General features: G+C 51.2%; 1 protein-coding gene across 2 annotated transcripts; it reads right to left on the reverse strand.

Annotated features, from left to right (window-relative positions):
- Window positions 1-460: 460 nt before the first annotated feature.
- On the reverse strand, window positions 461-19,608 carry ACVR1B (activin A receptor type 1B). 2 transcript variants are annotated; one of them, XM_063358986.1, is made up of 9 exons: window positions 19,465-19,608; window positions 10,180-10,419; window positions 8,654-8,902; window positions 7,215-7,445; window positions 6,671-6,838; window positions 5,938-6,094; window positions 5,304-5,428; window positions 4,536-4,666; window positions 461-3,735 (listed from the first exon to the last, which is right to left on the reverse strand). In XM_063358986.1, the coding sequence occupies exons 1-9, from the start codon at window positions 19,568-19,570 to the stop codon at window positions 3,610-3,612; spliced, it is 1,533 nt and encodes a 510-aa protein (XP_063215056.1). In that variant the 5' UTR covers window positions 19,571-19,608; the 3' UTR covers window positions 461-3,609. The 2 variants fall into 2 exon arrangements, with proteins under 2 accessions (XP_063215056.1, XP_063215057.1); XM_063358987.1 differs by lacking the exon at window positions 19,465-19,608 and adding an exon at window positions 18,292-18,508.
- Between the last annotated feature and the right edge of the window lie 1,108 nt (window positions 19,609-20,716).

A 20,716-nucleotide genomic window follows, 5' to 3' on the forward strand; every position in this document is an offset into this window, starting at 1 on the left:
CCAAAATTCACCCTTCTTCGGAGCTGCGGCTCCGTGCGCAGAGAGCGGGGGGACGCCAGGGGGGACAGGGGCACTGCGGGGACCTGCCCCCCACACCCCGTCCTGCCGCAGTGACCAACCCACAGCAGGGGTGGGGGGGAAAAAGACCTGATTTTGGCTGCTGGTCCCTGCGTTGGCTGGAAATCCCTCCGCTGCGTCCTCCTCTCCCCTCTGCTGGGATCACGGCCTCTCCCGAGTACACCATCGCCACTAACAAGGGGAATATTCAACGTTAAGATCTGCTGAAGAGGATTCCCGGGGAGATGAATGCAGGGAATAAGACACCCCCCCCCCGCCCCCAGACGCTTCTCTGGGGCTGGGGGGAGTATAAGCTTGGCCAGGCCTCGGCACTCGGTTCCTACCCCCCTACGCCACGGCTAACCCTTGGCAGCAAACGGCGAGAGACTCCCAACACCTCACGTGAATAAAACAAACTTTTAATAATGTACAGCAGAAATCGACAGCCTCGTTTTATATTAAACAAAAGATTTCCTATATTACATTGTATTTACATTTGCATACTGAAGAGGTAAAGTGTCTAAGTGGCTATTTTACAGTCCGTTTCTAATAAAATATACAAAACCAAACAAATAAAAGGGGCAGATAAGTACCAAGAGATCTGTTCTGAAGCCAGCGTACCACGGGTTCACCCTGCGCCACAGACGAGAAGCACGAGCTCCGACCCTCCGCCTCTCCCCAGCACCATTCGCCCCCCAGCACCCCACATCCCCCCCCTCCTCGTCCCCAGCTGCGACGGTGGCCTCTTCTCCTCAACTGCCCATAACGGGGCATTTTTCCCCGGCTGCTGCCACCACCTCGGAGCCGGGCACATTCCTACGTTTGCTACTGGTCAGCTACGGACGCACTGCACCTCCCCGGCACGGGGTTGCATGAAAAGTGCTGTGTAAATGCTACATAGTCAGCGTTCCTACCACGGATCCTCCTCGGTTTTGACTGCCTGGCGATGGCGTCTCTCTACTCAATGAGGCTTCTCTCTTATAGGGGATTCCCTGTCGTCCTGCCCTCACCCCTTCGGACCTTCTCCGGCCCGAAACCGCTCCGCTCGGCCGTTTGGTTTAGCGCTGAGGCAGATGCGTGTGTGGCTACAGTTGGAGGGGCAGGGGGAGCGAGTCAGTGCAAGTCACGTAGCTGACAGCGTCCTCGTGGAGACCCCACGCCGTTAACGGGGACAGGAGACTCGTACTGGGAAACCGGAGCCCGCAGCGCCGGCGGGGCGGGGGGAGCGCGCGGCAGACGTACCTACCGGCGTGATGGGCTTTCCTATGGCAGTTTATGTCACAGTCGTTAAGAATTTGTCCCCAACCCGACAGGGTCCTGTCAGAGCAGCTGAAGAGTCTGTAGGGTGAAGCGCCCACCACCTCGGTTTCTAAACACAGAAGGGTTCGGTTAAGGGACGTACGGTTCTGCGGACACATGGGAACCTGGGGCTGAGATCCGAGGCTGGACAAAGGGGGAAGGGAAGGGAAAGCCGGACGCTGATGAGGCGTACACTGCTCCCACCTCGGCGCCGCACCGTCCCACCCCAAACTCCACGGGAGGAGGCAAAATGGCTCCAAACACGAGGCAAAGACACAACTCCTCACTTTACACAACGTCACAGACAGGTAGGGAGTCTCGTAGGGAGTCTCGGGGAAGACAGACACACGGACGGATACACAGACAGCAAGAACAGAGTGTTTCAAAAAAAGAAAAAAAAAAAAAAAAGAAACAAACCCAAAAGTTAACCCCGGCGCCCGGAGCAGAGATGAAACCTCACCTTACAGAGCAGGCGCAAGGTTTGAGTAGAAACAGTTCCAGTGTAAATCGAGCTGTGTGCATTCGTTGGTTGTTCATTATTTTTTTTTTTTTTTGCAGCGATTTCTTTACAAACAAACAGGTCAAGAGGTAATAATCATAGATTGTTTTTCTTCTCTTATAAAGAATTAACAATATTAAAAAAAGTTAAAATCCAGACCCTCCCATAAAATAATAATAATAATTAAAAAAAAATAAAATCAAAACTACTCCAGTTAAAATTTATGGCTTCAGAGTTATACACCGTAGATACTGACCTAACCACCAAACAACCGGCACTTCCCAGATCGCCTTTAATGCTGCCATCAGCACGACAGACTCCGGCCTCAGCTACTCCCGTTTTTGCTGGGCCCAGCTGCAGACAACAGTCAAACCAACCCGACGACTTCAAACCGTGATTCGGCATTTCATCGAAAGAAAATTCATGCAGTTCCCCCCACCCCCACAAGTTATACACAGCCACTTCCAGATTATGAGATATTTATATATGTATATTAAAAAAAGATGGGACTTCCAAACCCACACCCCGCTGCCGGGTGCCCCTTGGGAGGTGGGAGAACACCCCGGCTCTGCCCTGAGCGGCCACGAGCGTGCCTGGATGGTGACCCCAGAATCGCGTTCCGACCAGGAGGGTCTCCTGCAGTTCCCCACCGCCCCATCTCCTTCCAGCCGGGCAGCTCCTGCTCTACCTCCGACACACAGCTCGGCTCCGGGGCAGCTCCCCGGCCCCTGGTCTCCCTTTCCACCCTACAAAGAATTACAAACCCCAGGGGGTCAAGACAAAAAAAAACCAACCCCAAAACAACTGGATTCCAGGAGTGAAGTCAGTTCCTCATTTGTTTTGTCTTTAACAAAAACAAAAAAAAAAAAAAAAAAAAGGGAGGGGGTGGCAGTGAGGCAACCTGATGGGAAGTTCCTGCAGCCGGCGTAGGGACGGCGAGGCCACGGCACCCATCGGAGAGCTAAGGATCTGGTTTTAAGCAGCCCGTCCAAGCCAGACAATGCTCACGACTCGACAAGGAGAGCACCAGCGCGCACAGCTCAAAAAAAGGACACTCTAGATTTGCACATGCACAGAAAGCACGAACAGAGATGAGCCACCCTACGGGCAGACACTGCACGTCTACGGAAGGAGATGAACAGGCACGGGGGACACGCGCACCTCGCGCATGCAAACACCACTGCGCACACTGACAGCCAGTCAGAGTTCTGGGTTTTGACTTCGAATCTTTCAAGCTTAAGAAAAAGGAGGGAAATGGTTTCGTGAAGCTGATAAACTGTTCAGGCTCAGCCTCTCAGAAGGGAGCACCATTTGTTTTGCAAATGCTTTTTCTGCGTGAACGTGCCAGTCCCTGGAAAAATCCTCAGAGTACGGCAAGAAAACCTTCCTTTTCCCTTCCCACTCCCAGCACCCCCGGCCTCAACCACTGCCAAGGGGCGCACCGCGCGTGCTGAACTTTACAGGGATTTCCGTTAAAGAAACAAGAGTTACGATCATGGCTGAGATCCCTCAGGTTAAGTCCCTCTCAAGTCTTCACACTGTCAGGAGGTGATCATAAAAGGTTTCGGATTGTTTCATACCCAAGCAGGGCGGAGAGCAATTCAATAGGCTCCGTCACCCCGCCGAGCAGCCCATAGGTCAACGCTGTCTGGTTGGTAGCAGTAGATTGGGCAGAAACACGAGGTAGGCCTCCGTCACACGTCTACTCTAGCATGGCAGCTTCTGTGCAGTTTCCTCCTGCTGGGGCTCAGCGCCTAGATTTTCACATCTTCCTGGACACTGAGCTGCGAGAGGGTTTTCTTAATGCGGAGGGCAGTAAGTCGAGCCGCTCCGTTGGCGTACCAGCATTCCCGCATCATCTTACCCATCACCCGCAGCGCCTAGGCAAGAAACAAGGCAGATGTCAGACCTCTCCTTGTCTCCCAAGTCGCCCCGCCAGGCTGCTGCTGCCTGGCCGGACACACACGCAGCCTCCACACCTCCTAAAACTGGAGCTCAACCTCCAGTATTGTCCTCTTCTGAGCGACACAGGACTGATTTATCTTCTAATGCCTGGGAAAACCGCACTTTTGGAAGACTCTAGTGTCTCAACTGGTGAAAATATTTACTTTATCACCAGCTCCAGCGTGCAGGTTTTAAGGTTTCAGTGGTTTTGAGCTCACCAGGTGCGGGGATGAGGAGGAGCGAGAGCTGGGCACTTGCCCCAAGCTGCCACCAGGGTTATTTCATACCACGGATGGTACATTCAATGCAAATTAGGAAGTTTGCTCAGGAGTTCTCTCTCTCTCCCTTGCTGGCTGCCATCCTGAGAACTCCTTGCCCCGGTGCCGGAGCCCTCGCAGGGTCCCACATTTGCTGTCCCCTGCGGGGAGTGCACAGCTTCCTGCTGAGGGAATGGCCTGAGTACAGTCCTCATCTATTTTATATTGGTAATTGTATCGACACTGGTTCTTTAGTGTTATTAACATTAATTATCTCTTCTTATTCTACTAAATCTGTTTATATTCCAACCTTCAGGTTTCCTTACTTTTTCTTTTCCCCCCCCTCAATTCCCCTTCCCGGGAGGGCAGGGTCATTGGGTGGGAGAACCATTGTCTAAATGACAATAAATTGTTGCGTACTTACTTTTTACTCACCTTATCGAGGGGGAAGGGGATGTGAAGACGAAAGCAGACCTTACCTCGTAGCTTTGCCACCAGTTCGGGATATTAGGCCGTAATTTCTGATCACATACGACCTTCCGCATCTCCTCAATAGAAGGATCAGAGGGTACAAGGTCGTAGTACGGAAGCTGATATTCTTCGTGGATACCTGAAAGACAGAGAAGGGGAAATGCAATTCCTGGGAGAACGGATCATCACCACAGTGCTCGCTGGAGGCAGACTGATACTGCTTTGGACTCCATGACTCATGGCTGAGATGCGTCAACACTTTGCAGTTATTTAGAACAGAAACGAAGAATTTGGGATTGGAGTTTACAAGAAAAATTCAGGGAAATAAAATGCAGCTGCCCAAGCTGGAACAGAGTCAGCGTGCTGCAATCAACACCTCCCAGCAGAGGCAGGCCCATCGAATCTCGATGGAGCCGAAGGCAGGAGGACTGTCACGCGCACCACGGTGCTGCGCTCCTGCCCGCAGCTGGATGTGCCAAGACCCTCATTTACACCGATTTGGGGGAAGAAAGTCACCCACCAAATTTGCACCACCACTTCCTTAAAATCCACCCAAAGGACCATCAGCCACCAGTCAGAGCCTTAACCCCCACTTCTCCCACTTCTCCACCCAGGCCAGCCGTAGCAGCAGCTGCGGGTCCGTTAACTCCCTCAGTAGCAAGACATACAGACCCCTCCTCCTGCAGCCCTGCTCTCCAGGCTCGCCTCGAACCTCACAAACACCCGACCAACAGAAACACCAAGGCTGGGAAACCCGGGAGCATGAAGGGTATTACCTCCCGCGTTGCACCTTCGAGCAATCTCCCAGTAGACCAAGCCCAGGGCATAGATATCGGCACATTTAAATGAATCAAAATGCTTCATGTTAATGGTTTCATCCAAGACCTCGGGGGCCATGTATCTGCAGAACAGAAGAGGATGTTAATTTTGAGAGGGGATTCTCTGGAAGACAGTAAATGGCAAGTTTCCCCACATAGCGCTTCCCAGCAGACAAAACTCTGCTCTGCACAGCCTTAATCAGAACAGAACCGGACCCTGTGGTCTAACAGAGTGAACAAAATAACTCAAAAAGAATAGCAAGTTGGGAAAGAGCTAGAACTGTCCAGAAGCACATCAGGCTCCAGACAGCAGGAGCCAAAGGCTTTTGAGAATGCCAAGCTTGTTATCAAGTATTATATGAGCTCCCTGGTGCTGAGAGGTATAGCTGGCCTACACCCCTCAGCTCGATGGCACCTGGAGACGAAGGTACTGACGCCCTTTCGACACCCATCTGGGCACGGTGCTGGCACTGGTGAGACACTTGGAAACGCTTAAGACAGAGAATTTCACCAGTGCTCGATCAGCAGCTCAGGCATTTGCCAGTCACACTCTGGTGCCATCGAACGCTGGCCAAGAACACTGTTCTCCTACCGTTTGGTTCCAACCCTTTGATTTGGTGCAATATCAATCGTATCCGTAACCGAATCATGCCGGACGGCCAGACCAAGGTCGGCGATGGCACACGTGCCGTTCTTCTTCACCAAGATGTTCTTGGATTTCAAGTCCCTGTGAGCAATCCCAGGCTTTCCTAACAGAACAAAACAAAAAGTAGCGGGGGTCAAGGTCTGGTGAAATCTGTTAGTCAAACTGGCGCAGAGGCAGTACCGGATTTCAGGGCGTTAGTTAAACTCTCAGTGTTGCAACACATTTTCCTGTTTGGATACACTTGAGCGCTGAAGAACAGCGTGGTGCTGCCAGCCTCTGGCATGCGAAGGCTCCGCTCACGCTTCGGAGGCTCCGCTGATGCAGTAGCACCCAGGGGCCTCAAGAGGGACATAAACTCCACTGTCCCAGGCATCAGACACGTTGACGGGGACGTAAGGAGTTTATAATTCTGCTGCTGCCTACGCTAACACCCCACCCAAGTAGCACCAATTTTAGGACGGGGACGTGAAATGCTGCTATAATTCCCAGGAGCCAGCGCGAGGCTAACCCACTTTGCAGCCAGCCAAAGCAAGCAGTCTGTTTCTGGTCAATACTGACCAGATGCATCCGGGCTGACTCAGCCGGTGTTTTCTGTGCAGCACATCAGTCCCCCTGGTCAATTCGGCTTTACTCCCCCCGCCTCAAGAATTCCCAGCATCTTTTCAAACTTTGCTCTTACCCTGAGTACCCACAATCTCCATGTGTAGATGGGCCAGCCCACTAGCAGCAGACAGGGCGAGCTTGATCATCCCCTCAATAGTCACCGTGTATCGATTAAGGTAGTCAAAGAGAGATCCATGCTCGTGGTAATCGGAGACGAGCCACAGCTGAGTCCACGTTCCGTTATCTGCAGCAGGAAAGAGACTGCGTCGGGTACAACGCAGGGACAGCACGGAGCCATCCAGCGCTTTGCACCCTATCTTTTTGGTGCAGAGGAGAGCTGCTGGGCAAGGAGGAGGCTCAACAGCCAGCCTGGGGGCAAATAAGGTAAAGAATTTTAAGGCAAAACGCAACTTTGCAAGGTACAGCTAATGCACCATCATGCCTCTCGACAACAGCAGTAATTTTACCATCTTTTGGTAAGAAACATTCAAACATGCAGCTATTTGAAAAGCACGCTGACAGTTTTCGTTAACCATTTCATTGTAAATCCAAGTGAAGAAATGCAACTCCCGAGAGCAGACTGGTGAAGCCTCCGCTCTCGGGACTGAGGCACGTTTTACCTTTGTTATCCGCAGCAATAAATCCCAGGATGTTCTCATGTCGCAGCATAACGGTCTGATATATTTCCGCTTCCCTAAACCAGGACCGCTCCTCACGGGAAGAGAAGATTTTTACAGCTACGTCACCTCCACGCCACCTGCCACGCCACACTTCCCCGAAGCGGCCTTTCCCAATGATCTCCTGCAGGACAATCGTCCGAGCCACAGTCCGTTGGACAAAAAGCGGCAAACCTACGGACAAGAAATTGGAGGAATGAACGCCTGCGGCAGCAAAAGAAACTCCTGGAACCCCAAGAGTCTGAAGTAGAGCACCTCCAGACCTAGGAGGCTCTACATTTGATAACAACCAGCAGCCCAAGCAAGCCCCAAACCAGCGAACGGTGGTAGCTCCTGTGTAGGACGTGTCGTTTGGCTGCTCGGGCAGTATCTGCATATCGCTTTGAAGTAGCTTGAAACCCGCAGCGATTAGGCACGGAGCAGCTGGGGAACTTCTGCTCTACGGCAGATCAAAGTAACTTTAGCCTGAATATGCAAAGAGTGGAACTTGTTGAAGACAGACTCTGCTAAAAAGCAGTCAAGCCCCAGAATTTCTCTTAAGAAAAGAGCCCTAACGTAGCTGCCACCTCTTACGTAAGCTACAGAGCTCACCTGCTGAGAGCGTGTACAGAAGAGATCTCAAAACATTTTATATATAGCAGATATGGTGCTAAAGGTTTATTCCCTGGTCAAATACGAGGTTGTTATATTCTCTGCCTCTGTGGATTATCCTACAGTTTCCATCTGCTGCAAAATTCATTTTTTGAACCTAACTGCTTTCATAGTTCAGCCATGAATAAAACGATGACTTCCCTATCTGTTCTGGGGATGATTTCTTTTAAGTGCTACAAAAGTGAACATTGGATGTTGTTCACTTCGGAAGACCCAAGGGTCCTTTGGGCTGAAATGCGCTGTACAAATGCAGTATTTGCATGCTGTAAAATTTTCAGCTGCTGGGATCTTTCCCATTTTCCTCCCGGCTCTGATGCAGGTGACATCCTGCATCCTCCTTTGAAAGCCAACAACCCCCAGGTTAGCAGTTAACGTCTGTTTCCAACCCAAATCTGGTTCCAGGGCTAGATTTGAAATAGATGTAGCCGTTAAGAGTTATCCTCTTGCAGAAAAGGAGGAAAGCTACACAAAACTATTTTTACACATCAGTAGTTAAGGAGGAGTTGAACTATTGCTCTTACCCAGCCCAAGCACTCAACACCGACACGGGGCTGTAGCCACACCATCTACTGCATGACTGATTTAAAACACGCCCTCCACATTACTCATGACAGGGCAACCGGAACAGGCTGACGAGGCAACGGCCAACCTGTGGCAACCAGGAGCCCAGATCAGACGCCTCCATTAGAATTACACGTTCTCATTTGTCATTTCCAGTCATATCTTAATACCTGAACCAGAGCCAGAGGTGGAGAGATCGTAGACCAGATCTTGCAAGGTCTTATCCTTCGACAGACACATTTCACAAGAGGGGTCTTCCATGTCCAGCCGCTGACGATTGTGATAGACTCGTTGGTGGTGATGAAAAACAAAGACTACTATGATCATGACAACAAACACAAGGAAGACAGGTCCAGCAATCACCGCCACCAGCTCTACAGGACCCCAGCTCGATGGGGGTTCGTTATCTTTCAGGTGTCCTTGAAAGGAAAGGGAGGAGAAAACCAGACACTTTTAGAAAATTATCACTCCTTCACAAGCATTCTTTAAGGACTTTCTTCTAGTGTTTTAATTATCCTCTCAGAGCCTGGACAATTTTAGCTTGCTGTTCCAGGATGGTAGAGGACACATCAAATAACAGTGTTAACATGGGACTGATCAAGTCACCAGGCAGGCAAACTACAGCTAAAATCCCCAAAAGAAGATGGTGCTTCAATTACAGGATCAGAGATTATGGCACTTGCTATTTAAAAGGGGGTGGGAGCCTGTTCTGGGCTGAATTTGCTACAACAGCCTGCATTTTACCTTCCACGCAAACTCTCCAAGTGGGAGAAAATCCAATCGGTAAGTAAGGACTCATTTCTCCCTCTCTCCCCTTCACCCTGTAACAACCAGTAAAGGCTCATACCTGAAGACAACAATTTTTTGTCTTTTTTGAGAACACAGAAGACGTCCCCACTGCACCCAAGAAAAATGGAGTCTTCATACAACCCACTAAATAACTGCCCAAACCAGAGCGGAATGAGGTATGAGGAAGTACCGCGTGCCCTCTGTGTCCCAGGAATTAGAAAGAAGCAGACGTTTCCCACACCCGCACTCAAAAAGGCAGGGCTGCTTCCTCTTCGCCTGTTCAGAATCCGTGCACCCCTCTGCCCCACACATTTCACTCTGAAGCTGCTGCAACGTTCCCATACTGATGGCTCATCACTGAAAAGATGTGCAGTCCTAAAAGGAAAGCGACTTTATCTGATAAAAGGCAGGCCACAGCACAACTCAGCGCCAGAAAAAGGGATCCAAACTGTGCCCAGGGAACACGCACCATCCTCAGGCCACTGCAGGCAGCAGACACTTATATTTAAGCATAGATGAACGTTGCTGCTGCTGCCTTCAGGAGCCTGCAGGATACCAGCAGCAGGGCTGATAAGGCGAGAGAAGTCTCGTAACACAGAGCTACTGAGTGCAGGCGGGGAAAAAAAACCCCAAACTTTGGAAGCTTCTCCTATCCTAAAGTACAACCTCATCATCTGGTAACATTTTGTCGGCCACAGGGGAGTTCAAGCAACTTCACATTTTAATTTGAAGTAGTTTATTATTATTTCCACTTTACAGATCAAGGAAATAAACCTAGCACTCAAGCTCACACAGCAACCTAAAGGAAGGAGGGAAAAGAGGTAGAGAACTCCTTATTCCCAATCCCAAACAGACAGCTTCTTCCCTCCCCACTCCAAACAGACGATTTATTTAGCTCTCTACTCACCACTGGGAACCATCAAATCAATTTTGTTGCAAAAATCAGAGTAGCAGCAGTGAGTATTACGCAGATCTTCTGAACTCAGACAATAGAAGGGTTTCCCAGCAGGAATCAATTTTGCTTCAGGAATGCAGGTCCGAACGTGATGTTTAACACCATCCAGGTTGAAGACTGAGACCATGCACGCGCCATCCGTTTCACACGTGGAGTTCGCTTGTTTGCAGTCGGAGCACAAACATGTCAAAGCTGCAGAAAGCAAAACAAGAAAACCTCCTTAAAACCCACCAGAGACCGAATGCTCAAATGAGAGAAAACTTTCTTCTGGAAATTTCCCATTTCAGAGGGAACGGGCCATTCTTAGGCTCAGGAAGAACCGGCTTTAGGAACACAGCAAGTCATACTCAGTATTTCAGACCCTCAAGAACCCAACTGAAGCACACAATACAACACAGAAGCCTTTCCAGAAGGTGACTGCCCAGACAGCCCTTTTTCCTGCCCCTGTTGCAACTACCAAGAGCGATAACCCAAGTCATCCCTGCAAACTAGGCTAGATTTTACCGAGATCCACTCCCAAGCCAACCCAGGGTCAGAACGCAAACTGAAAACAACAATTACTCCATCTGACAGACTGGGCTTCACCCGAACTCGCTGTCCAGGCTTCCCCATCTACACCAAAGACGAGCTGCCCATTAGGGGTTGGCGAGGGACGACCACCCCAGCTCGCGGGAGACAACAACCAGTTGGCAGATGCCAAAACAAAACCAATCCAAACTGACTCACAGGCCAAGCGTGCTACACCCAACCAGATCAGCCACTTATTTAGTTACTGCTTTCCTGATCCGAGACACTACCTTGGGTCAAATACATTCCTGGCTTTTTGCCTGCTCTCCACCAAGATTATTTGGGTAAAGAGCGAAGGAGAAACTCCAAGGCAGATTCCCACATTTTTCCGCCTCCCAGCTGTCATTGTGCTTTTCTCAAGCTGCCTGAAAAACTGAAAGCAAATCCCCAGGCATCGCCATCCTCGGGAACAAAGAGCGAATACAACAATGTCAAGAAGAAGGGTGGGGCTTGTTTAGCGGCACACAGTATTTTCTTCTGCTTTCATCAGATCTTTCAGCCTCCCCGGAGGGATTCAGAAACATGTACTTACCCGCTGCAGAAATGGTCTTTCAGGTAGAGAGAGTCTGAAGAAGGGCTTTAAAAGATACAAGTGCCACGGTTAACTCTCCCCAGCCCGACAAATAAATCTTCTACGTCTGCCTGTAATCTCTCTCAGTTTAAAGACACAAATGAAAGTCACTGTCAACATTTGTGTGTGTCAGCCACCTTGCCGTGGGGCAAGGGAAATGCCGAGCCCTCACTCACCATCTCTGGCAACCAGCAGATTTAAGGAGCAGCAGCATCCAAGGATATTCATGGCACTGGAAGAGCCTATCCCTCCCAGCTAACGCACAGAGAGTTACGCTGCTGGGGGCACGTTACCCTGAGCTTAACTAAAAATGAGTTGATCAACTTCAGGGTTCTTCATTTAGGAGGAAGACACCCATTATCCCTTATCTCCACTGTCCTAGGAAAACCAGTTAGGCTAACTGAATTGCTACTCATTTCTCTCTGGACACTGCGCTCTTTGTTTCCCAGCTGTTGTCGGGAGCTGCCTAACAGCTCAAAGGTGGGCTGCAGTATTTCAGACAGGCCAAACGCAGATGCTGCCAAGTTTTGAACCCACAGATTCAAAGCTGCAGCAGCAGTAAAAAGCCAGTAAAACCCAGAAGAGCTGTTAAGAGAGATGCCTTTAAAAAGCATCACGAGCAAACGTAGCTTATTACTATGCGCTTAGCACAGGGCAGGGAAAAGGGACATAGAACAGAAAATGGACAGGGATAACCCTGAGACCAAACCGCGTCGAGAAGGGTTGAGAGCACCGTACCCATCGATTACACAGCTTTTAAGGGGAAACTTTACATTGAAAGGAAAAACACACCCCACTAATGTTCAACTTGACAAACAGCTCTGAGTACACACTTTTCCAGCGGTCAGCAAAGCACAGAAAAGACAATTCTTCTGAAAAATACGCACACTTGGGGGAACAAAGGTTGGTTATAATGGAGTTTTTATGAAAACATGAGAAAGGAAAGAGCAGCCAGGGCACATTCCTACCTTCAAGTATACTTAAAAGGAAATAGTGTTTTAAAGCATCTCATTTCTTACTTCATCAAAAACTCAAGGTACAAATTAAAAACATTTAAACCACACATATTTCACCATGTAGGTTCTTTTCAACTTGGCTTAGATAAAGCAAAACTGAACTTTGCTCCTGTTAGACTCATTTCTAAGGTCTCCAACCCAAGATGTTGTATGCTATGGCAGTTTTGCTTCCAGAAGCTCCCAAGTAAACAAAACACTTCAACACACTAATAAAACTGGTTTTGTAAACTTCTTACTGAAGTATCTGGCCTGAAATTAAGCATCCCTTTGAGAAGGAAAGCAGAAGAGCTGGTTGTTATCTGATCAGTTTCATTTGTAGAATTAAAAAAAAAGAAAAAAAAAAAAAGAAAAGAGTTTACTTGCAAGGTATGATATGGGAGCCCCAGCGCACAGGGACAGGGGAAGAAGATCCTTATCTGTCCTGTGCAGAAAGCAGAAGTTTCCTGCTGAGGAGGGTTATGCCCCACAGAGCACGGCCTCAGTCCACCTCCTGGTGGTGTCAGCTGATGTCCCCCCCTTTGAGACAACCGCTCTTTTTTAACAGCGATTCTTATGTTTGCACCTCAAAACCCCCTATGACAAGGAAAGCAGCGTGAACAAAGACAATTAAGGCTTCAGCACACGTGTGTACTTCTGCTACACCTTTCCGGAGACCCTCAAGGGGCTTTCAAGATATTCCTGCCCATAACCTCCAGCTGCAGGTAGGCACGCTCAGATTTTAGGGAAGACGGTCAAATCCATGGGTAGACGCTGAAGTCCAGCTCCTGCCTCCCTCATGCAGCCAGGAGATGACTCTCTCTTTATTTTTATTATGAAAAAGCCCAGGATACACATCTACCATGACTACAGCCACGTTCCTCCCTGAGCATCACCTCCCGCCAGTTCCTGCAGGCACCAGCTGTGCCGGGGAGGAAAGGCCTGTCTGCACCGGGGCTCGCCGGGAACTAGGGCGCTGCCGGCAGAGAGGAGAATGACAGGGCAAGCCGTGCTGGTCCAGCATTTCAAGTCTGATTAACCAGAAGGGAAAATTCTTCTCATATCAGGAACAGCAGAAGCCTGGAAAAAGCAACTGTTGTTTCCCCTTGGGTGGGGGGCAGAAAATGAACAGGTACCCGGAGACCCACGCTGGGCATCTCTGGGGTGCTCCCGAGAGCAGCCGGGGACACCTGGGTGAAGCAAAAGGAGACAAGAGTGAATAAAAGCATTTTTCATGCCAACGGCATTCTTTTCATTTGGGAAGAAAAGCTCCTATTGAGCAAAACATATAATCTACTTAATAAAAGAAACCAACTGGGCTGAAGAAAATAGATGGGGCAAAGGAAAACAAAAGAGCAGTTCAGAGAGCCGGGGCAGTGCAAACGCCCGGGGATGAGTCTGCACGGAAGGTGCTACAGAAGTTGGCAGCAGAGGCTGCTCTATCTGCTCAGCACACTCTTGCTGACATTCTGCTGGGAGACAAACCCAACCCTTTAAAGAAGCTGTTTAAACAAGCCTAACATTAAGCTGCAGATCCTCAGAATGAAAGCTTTGTTCTCGCTCAAGAGATGGATCAGGTTGGTATTTACACGGAAGCAAACCCTCGCTGCAATTTAATCCAAGGCAGAGTGCGGGCGGTCGTGACATCAGTCCCTGGAGGGAGCCAGCCCAGTGCTGGTCCTCACTGCTCTTCCTGAAAACCGGAGTGGTCAGTTGGCACTGCCAAAGGACAAACTCTCCTTGACCCTCGGCTAACGCAGCCCAGGGCTTGTCTGCAGGGCCGGCTACTCCTTTGAGTGACCACCCTGAGCCCAAGAGGTGTTTCTGCTCCCCCTGAGGCTCCCAGCCAGGGCCATGGGTGGCAGCAGGATTGCTCCCGGCAGGAACTGGGCACAGAGGTATTAGTATCCCTTTGCATTAGCTACAGCAGAGAGGAAAACAAGAGAAGGCCTTCTTGTACCAAATTCCCCCATTAAAGGCAACGACTGTTTACAAAATGAATCCAAACAAACAGGTGGGGGTCCGTGGATTAGAGCTCTAGGCTCCAGGGAGACTCAAATATTAAGCTCTGACAGTCAAAGAACATTTCCTTTTTTTTTTTTTTCTTCTTCAGCAACTATCTGAGCTCATTTTGCACATATTTATTCTCACACAGGATTGCATGTGTCAAGATGTCTACGCAGCTAGACAGGGGAAAGTTTCACAGCAAAATCTAATGTAATGGTGTTAAGCACCTTTTGGAATACATTTTCCAAAATCTCCTGAAGCTGTGCTATGGCGAGATGACATTTTCTCAGGGCTAAACACTACCTGATCAAGATGTATTAAGATAATTAACCTGAAGATGATCATTGGTAAAATTGCCAATAACCGCCCACGTATTTACCAGATAAACAGATTTTTTGCAGAGATTGTAAGCTGCTGTTCTTTTTCAACACTTTGAATCAAGGGTGGAACAACAATGATTCCCCTGACTTCTGAGCCTTTATAAGGCTCTGGAACAGGAGCTGCAATTTATTATGTCTCTGTACAGCACCTAACTTAATGAGACCCAATCTGGTAGTGATGTTTTAATGCTGCAGCAGCATAATGTTAGCAAGAGAAATGGAAAACAATTGGGTTTGTACCTCTGCTGTTTCTTTAGATGCTATAATGAAGAGGGACATGTGTAAACATGCTTGGAAGAGAGAAATACCTTTCAGTATTTCACTATATGCTGTGCCGGAATAAATAAAGAATAACCTTTATCACAGAGCGTTTTGCCCAAGAGCAGGCTAGGAATAAAATCCACTCCTTGCGGCAAGGCAGCAGAGGTCTGTGCCAGGAGTACCTTTGTGCTCCTCATTCAACCAGACCACCCCAAGAACGGTGCTTCGAGAAAACCACCAGGGCTTCACATTCAAAAGGACAGTCAAAGCCATCTGATGGAGATTTCAAAAACAAAGATTTACTTTCCATTATATTCACCTCGATTCTTCTCCTGCCTGGTGTCAACAACTGGGGTCCCCACATCCCTCTCTAGGATACATCTGAGTCCAAACGCCCGCCTTGTATAAAAATATATATATGGGCATATACATATGCCCACCAGTATCTTCTCCAAGCCCCAGAGCCAGCTCACCCACACCCACCACCTCCAAAATCAACTGCAAGGCCACTTCTGGACCCTCCCCATGCCCCTGTTTTCTTACAAAGCAGCTGAAGAAATGAGCACAGATTTGCCCTTCTGTAGATGTAGTACCACCACCTCGAATATCTTTCCTACATCTCACTGCCCCATCAACTTCTCCTCCTACTTTCAGATCTCAACATCTCTTTTGCTCCTTGCTTATGAAATCTACTGACCCACTGCTACTAAATGAAACGGAGTTAAAATTAGCTGCAAAGTACTATGAAAAAAAAGCACTTTCACACAAGTCATCCAGAAACTAAAAATTATACTAGGATATTTAAAGCTGGAAACAAGAGTCTCGACTTTTTCAAGCTGGCTGCAGTCCCCTGGCACAGGTTGAACCTGACATGAACACATCACAGCTGAGCAGAAAACACATACTAAATGGAAAAAAAAGGGGGCAGGAAGAACATGCTCTCACCTTTAAAGTGAAGAACTTTCCCTGCATCTACTCAAGTAACACAAAAGGAGAGCTTCTAAATGAATTTTAAATAAGCGAATTGACAGGAGTCTCATGATTAGTAGGTTAATTAGAAGAAGCCTGACATTTCTGCTGCTCTTCAACTCAGAAAACAGACATACGGCTCCGAACTCTTTCTCCAGGCTCTGGGCTGACACCTATTTTGTGTTTTAACTTGTTAGGAAACCAGTTTAGGAGCCACCCATACCACACCAGTGCCGTGGAGGAAAGTCCTGCAAACCAGCCGCATGGCAAGGCAGACACACAGAACATTACTGATGGCTTTCAAGACTTAAAACCAATGCTGTGTATTCTCAGGCAACAGGCACATGTATTTTCAGAGTCTAAATAACGAGTTGTTTAACATGCAGTCTATGTTCCAACACCCAGCAGTCCACAGGTTACTTCCAAGAAGCCCACAGAAGGCAGCAAGAGCCAGAAAACCAAGCCTTTGTCAAGGGGCTTTAACGTGCAGTGAAGTCCGCTTTTCTGATAAAAAAAATAAATATATGGGTCCACAACCAACGAGAAGGGAGGCTGGAAAGCCAGTGGCTTAAATAATGAGGAGAAAAGAGGTCTCCCACCCCCTACAGCTCACACATGAGGGTCTGACTCTACAAGCTCAGCTCCAGTGAAGGTTTCATCCCTGCAATACCATCGCAGCTTTCTCCCTCGAGACGAGCAATTCCTCCTTGGTCTGCTCAGATAACCGCGCTGGCTGTGCGGTGGAGAACATATTTCCACTGGTCAACACCCAGTGAACTTTGCTTGCTGTTAAGAGAATTGACGTTTTACTTCACTCCTTTCGCAATACAGATTTCCGGAGCATCCACTACTGGCAGCAGACGGCATACCCAGGGAAAAAAAAATCCAAGCTGTCTGGCCAAGGAGCTGAAGGAGTTCAAGAATGCTTGTTGGACCCTGTTTTTAATTTCCAGTTAGAGAAGTCTTTCTTGGAAAGTTGTAAGATATAACTTATGGACCATGCGGAGTTTGCCTGATTTAACCGGGTAAATATTTTAAGCAGGTGTTAATAATAAGATTTGCTGGCCCAAGATTGCTCCCGACGGTATTCTTTTGCTTTATTTCAAGCACGCAAACAAAGCCTACCTACAACCACCCTGTAACCATTGCTGCAGAGGCACCTTTTTTTTTTCCTTTTCCTTTTTTTTTGAAGGAAGAAGAGGTGGGGGGATGTTTTCTACTCCATTTAATGACGCACACAGAAGTTCACAGCTCCGAGCACAGTTGAAACTAGGATGTCTTTCCAACCTCCCCTGAAATAAGCAGCTGCGAAGATCTCTTGTATAAAGCACAATAGTAAGGGCAGCCCTTGCCGGCTGAGGACGCAGACCAAGCATGCATCATGGCTGCTTGAGCAGCAGACAATTTGCAGGGTTAGGGTCCCTGTTCCCTGCCACCCTGCTCTGCAAACGCAGCTCCCTCGAGCACCTTGAAGCCAGGCTGAGCCCACACCTTTTACCGGAGGGCGCGAAGAGAAATGTACAGCAGGCACTGAGCGGAAACAATAGCCAGCCATAGAGAGCCCAGTATCAAAGGCACTGATAATTGTCTGAGTTTCCAGGAGATACGCGCAGTCAATTGGCCCTTTCCTGTTTGTTTATTTATTTATTTTTTAATAAACACCAGCTGTATATAATATGTGAAGTGAAAGTCTGAGAGCAGATGTGTGACGAGTCTCAATTGGTCCTGTTTTGCCATTTATCACAGAAAAGCTGAAACACTTTCCCAAGGCTGGATTTTACTTTAGGCTAAAACAAAGCCCGGCCACGCTCCCCTAACACAGGTTTGCATTACCAGACTCACCAGGACTCGCAAATACACCCCTAACCTACTGCCCTAGTGGGGGTTTAAAGCCATTTTCTGTAGCCAACAAGTCCAGATCTGCACGCACAAAGTTATTACCTTCTCGCAGTCGGTTGGTAATATATAACACGGATGGTGAGAGGATTGGGGAGGAGAAAAATGTTTCAGTGCGGTTCCTGTTGGAACAGGTACCTGCGTTACACAAGCAGCGATCTCCCCCGATAGCCACAGAGAGAGGGACTGTGTGGCAAAGCCTCGGACACTGAAGAAGCCGCTGCCACCAGCCCTGCCAAGAGGTGCTCACAGACGCTTCGGGCCCATCCAGCGCCGGGGGAAAAGGGCCAATGTCTTTAAAAGCGTGGAGCTGATACCTCTGGTTCTTCCCCCAGAAGCAGCAGCGGCTGCACCCCCCCAGGTAAAGAAAAAGGATCGACACAGAACAAACAACCGAAACAAAGAGTTTTCCCTCACTCACCTCCCTCCAAACAAATATTTACAGTTGTCACAATCCAGAGGCACAGGGCTTTCGAAAGGTTTCTTTCAAAAAAACCCCACAGACTCCAGCAAGGTATATATTAAGCCCACACTGCGATCTCTAGCACACGGGGGGGGTCCGAACCCCCCTCGGCTGGGTCCACAGGCCGATGGGAAGCAGCCATGAACTCCCGAGGTCCGACCCAGGCCCAGAAACAACACGGTGGCGCTTCCACCCCCCCCCCCAGCCCTGCCCCAGGCCCAGCCTGGCTCCCTGCAAAACACCCCTGGCGACCCCCAACACACACTGACCCCCTGGTTCGTCCTCACTTCGGGAAAAAAATACTTATTTCCATCTTTCATTATCTCCTGAAGGCTGTAAGACTCTCAGTTCTCTCCCCGGCCAAAGACAAGGTGAGCGTGGGCCTCCTGGCGCATCCCCCCCGCCCCGACACACTGCTGTCCCCTCGGACAGAATGGAGGGTCCCCTCGCACTACACACCCCCCCTGCCAGACCCCCTCCCCCTCCGGCCAGGCTCGACGCCCCAAGGGGGCTCGACGCTGCCGAACACCCCCGGGGCCCGACCCTACGCTAAGTCCTTCCTGCCTCCAGAGACCCCCCTACACCTACCAGGACCCACCCCCACCCCATGGATTCCTCCCCTATTCCTTCTCCCCCCCAAAACACCCACCTCTGCCTCCCCAGAGCCCCCCCTGCCCACGGCCCCCCCACCTCAGAACCCTCAGGTCCCTCCCCGTCGCCTAGAGGAAACCCCCATCTCCCCAAACCCTCTCGCACCCTCTTCCCCACCCCTAAAATCTCCCCCCCACCCCGGCCTCAACCCCCCCCTCACCTGCCCCACAGCCCTCCCGGGCCGACCTCACCACCGGGCCCGGGCTTGCCATTGCCCCCCCGCCTCCATCGCCTCCCCCGTCGGGTTCTCCTCATCGATTCCCCATTCCCCTCACGACTCCCGCCCCCCTCAGCACCCTCCGGTTCCCTCGCGATCTCCCCCCCTCCGCTTCCCCTCACGATTCCCCTCACCCTCCCTCCCCCACCCCCTTCCCCTCACGGTCTCGGTGCCGGGCGGGGGCGGGGCGGCGCGCCGCCATGTTGTGCCCGGTGCGGGGCCGGGCCCGGGGTGTGCGCGTGTGGGGGGGGGCCGCCACTCACCGCGGGCCCCGCCGAGCGCCCCGGCCAGCAGCAGGACGAGCAGGAGCGCGGCGGGCGGCGGCGGCAGCAGCGGCGGGCGGCGGCGGGGCGGCGGGCGGGCGGCCATGGCGAGCGCCGCGGCCTCGGTGCGAGCGGCCGCCAGCGCCTGCGGGAGGGGCGAGCGCCGGCGCGCGGCCGCGGGGCGGGGCCAGCCTTAAAGGGGACGGAGCGGCCTAAAGGGGAGGGCGCGGCGGCGGCGGGTCGGCCGGCAGGGAGCGGGGCTGGGGCCGGGGGGGGAAGCCTGCGGGGTGGGGGGGAAGGGTGTCTGCGGGGTGTGTGGGGGCGTGTGTGTGTAGATGTAAAGGTACGTAAGGGGGTGCGCGTGCCCGGCTGCGTGCCGTCGGGAGGGCGCGTGCACGCGTGGGGGGTGGGCACCCCCAAAAACCCCGGACAAGGAACCCCAAAACCCCGGGCACGGCACCCCGAACTTGGACTCAGCACCCCAAACCCCGGGCGGAGCACCCCGAGCCCCAAGCTGAGCACCCCTAACCCCGGGGCAGGGCACCCTGACCCCCGGGCTGAGCACCCCAAATCCGTCAGGGCACCCCAAGCTCCAGATTGAGCGCCCCAAACCCCGGACTGAGCACCCCAAATCCGGAAGGGCACCCCAAACCCCGGACCGAGCACCCCATACCCCGGGCAGGGCACCCCGAACCCAAGATTGAGCCCCCCAACTCCCGGACTGAGGACCCCAAATCCAACAGGGCACCCTGAGTCCCAAGCTGAGCACCCCAAACCCTGGGATGAGCACCCTGAGTCCCAGGGTGGGCCCCCCAAACCCCGGGCTGAGCACCCCGGGCCCCCTGAGCCTGGGCTGAGCACCCCAAACCTCGGATTGAGCACCCTGACCCCAGGCTGAGCACCCCAAATCCCAGGCGGGGCACCCGAAACTTGGACTCGCCACCCCAAGCCCTGGGCTGAGCGCCCCAAATCCTGGGTCGAGCACCCCAAGCCCCTGGCAGGGCACCCCGATCCCTGCCCTGTGCAACCCTCACCCCGCTGCCAGCAGCTGCCCTTTGCCGACCGGTTTCTCCCAGTCCCTAACTGGGAGCGGGACACAAAGGCAGGACCAAGACCCAACAACATGCTGGGAACAAACGGGGATGTTCTGGGAAAGGCTGAGGTCCAACTGGGGCTGAAACCCCACAGTGGCCATGCTCCCCCTTCCTCCCCGGGGGGTTCGCCCTCGCAGGGCAAACCCCAGGAAGTGGGG

This window comes from Chroicocephalus ridibundus, chromosome 24, assembly GCF_963924245.1.
Source record: "Chroicocephalus ridibundus chromosome 24, bChrRid1.1, whole genome shotgun sequence".
Taxonomy (NCBI): Eukaryota; Metazoa; Chordata; class Aves; order Charadriiformes; family Laridae; genus Chroicocephalus; species Chroicocephalus ridibundus.

What these genes read in the sequence shown, in the direction of transcription:
- ACVR1B (XM_063358986.1), bottom strand. Translation starts at nt 19,570, where the DNA reads ATGGCCGCCCGCCCGCCGCCCCGCCGCCGCCCGCCGCTGCTGCCGCCG. An exon ending in GGCGCTCGGCGGGGCCCGCG is followed by an intron (nt 10,420 to 19,464) that starts GTGAGTGGCGGC and finishes TGCTTTCTGCAG; the next exon opens with CTTTGACATGTTTGTGCTCC. An exon ending in CAAAGGGTTGGAACCAAACG is followed by an intron (nt 5,429 to 5,937) that starts GTAGGAGAACAG and finishes TCTGTTCTGCAG; the next exon opens with ATACATGGCCCCCGAGGTCT.